This window comes from Mya arenaria, chromosome 10 (genome assembly GCF_026914265.1).
Source record: "Mya arenaria isolate MELC-2E11 chromosome 10, ASM2691426v1".
NCBI classification, from domain to species: Eukaryota; Metazoa; Mollusca; class Bivalvia; order Myida; family Myidae; genus Mya; species Mya arenaria.
The window spans coordinates 17863268-17870717 of NC_069131.1; the positions used below are offsets into that span (position 1 = coordinate 17863268).

The 7450-nt window shown below is 35.9% G+C and overlaps 1 protein-coding gene across 1 annotated transcript in view; it reads left to right on the plus strand.

Annotated features, from left to right (window-relative positions):
* Positions 1–1862: 1862 nt before the first annotated feature.
* LOC128204404 (uncharacterized) overlaps positions 1863–7450 on the plus strand; it is a 6058-nt gene continuing 470 nt past the window's right edge. The window contains exons 1-6 of the mRNA XM_052905822.1: positions 1863–1893; positions 2276–2454; positions 2887–3019; positions 3768–3950; positions 5668–5835; positions 6923–7450. The exon at positions 6923–7450 is cut by the window's right edge and continues 470 nt beyond it. Coding sequence (XP_052761782.1) covers positions 1863–1893; positions 2276–2454; positions 2887–3019; positions 3768–3950; positions 5668–5835; positions 6923–7450 — 1222 coding nt within the window. The remainder of the gene's footprint in view (positions 1894–2275; positions 2455–2886; positions 3020–3767; positions 3951–5667; positions 5836–6922) is intronic.

The window sequence follows — 7450 nt, forward strand, 5'->3', positions numbered from 1 at the left end:
ATTGGCAATATGATAATTTGGAAACGTACTGTGCCACAACTCTTTCTTTCAGGCCTTAAAATCATATGAATAGTTTATAAAAATTGCTTGTTCCATTTGAAACTAACCATTGAAATTAACAATTGGCAGCCTTGTTCCAGTTTGTAGGTTTTGAAACTGCTATCGTCACATCCAACAAAACGTGGTTAAAAATGTATATTTTTCCAATGAATGTTAAAATAATACTTCATAGAATTAACATGGATTTTTACCTATTGTAATCTTATCTTGAGCTATTAAACCTATTAAAAATAAAAAAAATAAACGCTATTTAAGAGCACAAAAATAAACCCTGTTTATGTGCACACGGAACTTATGCTGGTTAAGAAACACCTGAGCAACTTGTCATTAATGATACAGGCTATTACATTAAATACAGTTTATTTTAAAGCAAATGCCATGTGCAAAAGAGCAACTGCGGTATTTGATGTTCACGTAACCTACCAGTGATATAATCAGAACGGTCCTATATCTGACTCATTTCGTAAAACGAACGAACAATTTGCAATTTAAACACAAAAAGACGGGACCTGGCTTCACAAATATATTTAAGTCGTGCAACTTACTAAACTAATACTTTTCGACTGTCTCATTATAGGATTTATAAGCGAGAAATTATTTCCTTATCTTAGAGTTGTCGTGAAACCGGCTCCTGGACCATGGGAAGTTTTGTCGATCGATAGTCCAAGCTAAGTATATTAAGTCTTCTAAAATAATAATAATAATAATAATAATAATAATAATAATAATAATAATAACAATAATAATTCTAATAATAATAATAATAATAATAATAATAATAATAATAATAATAATAATAATAATAATAATAATAATATTAACAATAACAACAACAACAACAACAACAACAGCAACAGCAACAGCAACAACAACAACAACAATAATAATAATAATAATAATAATAATAATGATAATAATAATAATAATAATAATAATAACAATAATAATAATAATAATAATAATAATAATAATAATAATAATAATAATAATAATAATAGTCATAATTTTAATAATAATAAAAGTAATAATAATAATAATAATAATAATAATAATAATAATAATAATAATAACAAAAATAATATTAATAATTATAATAATAATTATAATAATTATAATAATAATAATAACTTTATTCATGAAGATAACACTTTAGGTTACATAAGTATCTTCTTTACAATGTATTCTTCAATGGATTATACAAACGTATTAGTATACATTTCTCATTTAACCAATAACAAACACGACGACATGCAAACACAACACATACCATTTTCAAAATTATGAAAGACAAATATAAATCGCATTAAAAACAATTAATACAGTCAATCATTAACTTCAGTTATTGTTTTGTCCTAAGATGTTTTTTTTGAATTGTGTTTTAAATGCCAATAAAGATGATGATTCTCGAATATTTTTTTCAGCTTTTTCTGAATAATATATATTTTACATGTACGTGAATGTATACATCTGCTCCATAAAGAACAACAATATTCCATTGTGGATAACATAATATACGCATTGTAAAATAGATTCTGCATCTCATAGCTCAAGAGGTAATTTTTCGTTTTAAAAGTGCTATTGTAGAATTTAGTTTCGTACAAATATTGAAAGCTTGCTCTTTTCAATTCAATTGGTCATCCATTTTAACTTCAAGGGGCGTACAGGATACCTGTACGCTGGACACGCAGGGAAACTGTACGCTGGACATAACAGATAACTGAACGCTGGACCCGCAGTGTTACCGTGCGCTTGATATACAGGATAACTGTACGCTGGATACGCAGGGTAACTGTACGCTGGACATGCAGGGTTACTGTACGCTCGACAAACAGGGTAACTATACGCTGGATATACAAGGGTTACTGTACGCTGGACACACAGGGTTTCTTTACGCTGGACATACAAGGGTTACTGTACGCTGGACACACAGGGTTTCGGTACGCTGGACATACAGGGGTTACTGTACGCTGGACCTCTACCGTGTAATGAAAATACACTAGCGTTATTGACAACAATTAACTACATAACCTTCTTTGTCGAATCACCATGGAGACAAGGTACCCCACGTTAACACTTTCCTGCGATACATGGACTGCAAGATTCAAGAACGAGGTTGAAAACGAAACTACGAGTACATCATGTGATGCAAACTATTTCTTTATAATCAGTCATATATACATGCGTGTCAGATTATAATAGTATATGTGCATTTCAGATTACCGCGGAGAGCAGCTTCCCACGCGCTACGTGCCCACCATGGAGTTTGAGGTTGACAAACGAGACTATAGCGTCGCAGAGTTTTATGAGACATTCCAAGACAACCTGACACGTATCGTGATGGTCTCCCAGGGATTCTATGGCGAGATCACGGAGGATACGTTTGATAGAGAAATGGTGAGCGTTGTCGTCTTGGCGAGTTTCGCTTCAACAATTCTTATACATGTAACTGTCTTTGCTTGACACTCCCAGTTGAAAAAATGGGACTGCAATCCTTAATGACAATGATGTTGTTGTTGATGGTGGTGGTGTTAGTGCTGCTGCTGCTAATGCTACTAATGGTGATGATGATGATGATGATGATGATGATGATGATGATGATGATGATGATGATGATGATGATGATTATGGTGGTGGTGATGTCGATTATGGTGGTGGTGATGCCGATGATGGTGGTGGTGGTGGTGGTGGTGGTGATGATGATGAGGAGGAGATTGAAGAAGGGGAGGAGGAGGATAATGTAAAGATGAGGCAACGACGGTTTGAATGGAATTGAGGAAGTATTAACGCACATGCTCATCCTTAATTTAATTACTTTTCCTACTCCAGATAATCCGTATCCAGACCGTGTCCAAGCAACAGCGCGTGATAGCACTGTCGGAGTACCTGAACCATACCAAGCTCATATCCATCCCCACTGTGCACCCGGAGAAGATGTGCGTCGTCAACAAACACAACAAACGTAACACTTAAAAAACTGTTTATTTGTTTATGTAATTATTTGGAAGTTTCGTTAGGTTTGAAAAACATTTGAACACGTGTCATGTAGGTACAAGTCGTATGGACCCTTGTGTTTGGTGTCCGAGTTCAAGAGCAACATTTAAAACTAACAAAAGGCGAAGTTACTGTCGTTAAAAAACACTGAGCATTTTTCGAATAATATTATACAAAGTTTATGTTCATCTTGAGTTGGTAATATGACATCCGAAAATAAACAAATACTGACTTGACATGTGAACAAAAAAAAAGAGAATAAAAAATATAATAGGGTTATTAGTACTGCAGTTTGATCCGTACTCTTGAGGATTCTACTGCAAGCCGAGAGAAATCAAAATCTGCCAAAACAAATTTCACTGGAAGTCGAATACGACATTCCGGATCAAAGGGCAGAATTAATAACCCTTTCTTTATATACATTACAAGTAAAATCAATTAAAAGACACATGTTTTCATAATAAGTGGCATTTTAATGACGCACTATTTTGTTTATGACGTATTTTGAACATCGCGCAATGATACTTCTATGATATGACGTCAGCGAAGTGGAATACGGCTGTATTGCACAGGGATGGAATACGTCCTACCGTTTTCAGCGATATGTAATGCGTGTGGATATATGATGGGTTTACAATAAAGCGTGATATTAAACTGTTTATGTTATGTACGACATCCTTAGTTAAGTTGAAACACTTTCGATTCCTCTACCACAGTGAGCAAAGAGAAGACGATGTCGGCCATCTTGAGCGAGTACCCACTTCCGGTGTGTGTGGAGTTTCCAGGCGATCGCACGATTCACGTGGACGGTCAACAGATAAGCACAAACCACCTTCCCAGACTCGAACTCCTCCAGAAGTTTGACGAGATGTTTCTGTTAGGGAACATTATAACGGACGGTAATGAGGCATATTGGACCGCTTGTAAAGTTAACAAAAGTTGTTAACGTCATCTTTGTTAACTTTCAAATCGTTACTGCTCTAGAAGTTTTATAGATCCACTTGTGGTCTGCTGACTTTCTTAGAAGATTTGAGGCAATTAGCCGCACTTGTTAATATTTAAATATGTGAGCATATCATGAAATAGTTCACGTTTTAAAGTTAACAACGATGTCGTCAGTCACGTTGTTAACCGTAACAAAGTTCTGAACAATCGATTTAATATTATAGTTCAAATTTTAGTTAAGAAAATACCAAAGAGGGGTGATATTTTACCTTAAGTAGTAGGGTGCGTTACTAGGTATCAGTATTTAATTTGCACATAACTTTTGTTATCTTTTTTAAATAATTTCAGCGGTTCAATTAGCTGATGATTGTTAATACAGAAAAAACACCCGGGAATCTGTTTGAGTATGAGGGGAAATGGGCCTCTTATGGAAATGTTTCCAAAGTCATTTATTATTTATTTAAAGGTACTTCCTTCTGTGTTGAATACAAATGTGCAAGCAAAAAAAACCTCTGTAAGTTAAAGCTCTCTCAATGTTGATTTTAGGATTTATCCCACGTTATTTACAAAAAAATTAACATTGCAAGTTTACCGAGATTTTTAACTGAAGATATTATGCGCTGGAAAAAATCCCCTTCTTTGTAGTACAAAACAGAAAAGATCCTCAAAGTAATTACATAAGATTACGAACACACATATCACAGTATCTTTCATCGATGTCATTTTGTTTCCAATTTTGCTTGTAATCCACCATCGTGCACATTCTTTAGTAGTCATTCATATGTTTGAATTAAACCGCCCAACACTTTCACGATGTGATAAATTAGATGCTCTCGTTTCATGCAACTTGTAATGCCTTTTTAGGCTTTGAATTTTTTAAACTTTTGCATGCAAGCTCTGAAACAATTCATCCGGGTAAACTTAAACTTCCTCAATGCTGTCTGCAGTCAATTTTATAACTCTTGATAAGTCATCCAAATGTTGATTTTTTCCTATTATTTATTCCACATAGAGTACAAATAAACACATACATGTTCAACTTTAGATGATATAATATTAATTATATGTTATCAGTATGGTTACGCAAAGAAAACAACGAGCACACACACACACACACGCACGCACGCACGCACGCACACACGAAGACGCATCCACATACCCCAGCGATGTCTCCTACACTTAAATATTCGTAAAGATAACCTACCATTGGGATTTTATTATGTTAAAGAATTCGAAAAAAACATACGAGGGATCGTATATATTACAAAATAGTTATAGCTATTTGTGTCTTTTAATATTTATATACGTTCTCGGTCCCGTACTATTTCGTTCTAAATGTCACATTTTTCGACAATAACACTTTTGGTTTGGTTTGCCTTGCTCACATTCGCACAATTAACTCAGAAACTAAAACACTTGCCTGATAAAAATAAAACCTTTATATGGCTTTCGCTTAAAATGTTTAATATTTACTCGCCTCCACTACCAGGTTCGTGTTGGCTTCAGGGCATGCGGGCTCTGCTGATTGTCACCAAGCGGGCGGTAGGCACTCTGGTTTCCCCAACATCATAGTACCACACTCTAGTGTTACATCGTGCCGACGGTAGTCAATAATACAATTTCATAAATTGTTTCATCAGAAATGAGATTTATATAAACCTTGTTTTCCAGGCGTGATGGACCCGGATGTGATCCACGTGCCTCTGTACTTGTCCCAACTCCGCCTGGCGCTGGTTACCGGCATAAAGGGAGTCGTGAAGCAGAAGTGGGCCAGCTACCAGGAGGAACTGGACAACGCCAGCTCGTACATCGAGTATGACCTCACCTTTGGGAACCAAGGTACACGGACTTCTGATCACAGGGGTTTCTCTCGATTTCCTTACCATATATATGAACATTATAATATATTGAGAAGAGATTGTATATAGGGTAAAACATGTTCGAGACAAATCCCTGTGCATAAGATCATTGAACGGTAATACGTTGTACTATACTATACATATACATGTTGACCAAGTATACTTTGTGATATAACATTCACCTTAAGGGCCGACCACAATGCAGACGTCATTTGAAGGAAAAAATGAATTTTTTTAAAAAATATGATTTTTTTATTTAGTTTTGAGGTTCAATATTAAGCAAGCATAATTCATATATCCGTTGCAACATGTGTAGATGTAATAAGGAGTTAAGCAATTTTAACAAAAGAAGATTTTATCATATTTCCAATCAAAAAGAATTAAGTTACCCCGAAAATGTCTTAATACAAAATGAATTTTCAAAATTATCGGAACTACCCAATCAACTATGTCTTGGGGTTTTGTGGTGATTGTAGCTAGTTAAAAAAAGACAAAACGATATTTTGTATTTCTGTAACCAGAAAATGATTACTTTTTTTCGTTATTTTTTTTTAATAACGTTCTTATTTGAAAATATATCATCACGCACTCTCAAGACATTGATTCTGTAGTCTTGTGCATTTTGACACAAAAACAGTGTAATAACGTCGACAGAATGTTCCGAAGGAATGTGAATGCATTCTGAAAAAAAAACCATCTGATAAAATATTCTTTTGTAAAAAGTGGTCAACTCCATTCTTACCCAAAATATGTCACCAAGGCTGCATGTCTTGTAAAGTTCTTCTTGTTATTTTTGTTTCTCCGTACATATATACACGGCCATTCTTTTGACGCGTTCATGCATGAGGGCTAGCATGTTATCGAAAGCCTGATAAAGCACTGAACACATTCAATTTAAAAAATATTTTAATAATGTAATGACTTAAATATATATTGTATTATTGTTATGAATTTTAAAAAGGCTTAGAACAAAACATTTAATATATCATGTTTTAATTTTGACCGTCTGTCTTGACCAAATGCAGGGCATATCTTTTATTGGCGATATGTGTATATGTATCCGGTAGGTATCGCCCAGTACGATCCATCCGCCGTTCACTCGGGGTCCTTGTACTCGTACGTGGAGCCGCGCGTCTACTCGAACCTCGCCAATGTGTTCCAGACACCGTACGTAAGTCCGCACGAAACCGTGAGCGCCATTGTTAACCCCGCCTACTCCGGTGACAACAATGATGGCGACGCGGGCAAACTTTTGGGGACGGAAGGGACAGTCTGTGACGGAATCGGTAACCAGCGTGCTAATGTACCTCCTTTTTCCACCTTTAAAGGCAAACCAACGCCGCCGTCTGAACCTAATGCTAAGGATTCACTGCAAACGGTGCACAAAGGGAAAGAATCGCCGAAAGTAACAAGAGGTATTGCTGCGGAGTTAAAAAACGCTTTACAGGCTAGGCAACACACTTCGGCGGAACCTGACCAATCACCGACAGATACGTCTGCTTCTGGTAAGGGGCCGCCTACGGCCGAACTCAAACCCATGCGGCCACTGCCGGCCATACCGGAAGTGGATGCTAAAGAAACATGGAAAATACCAG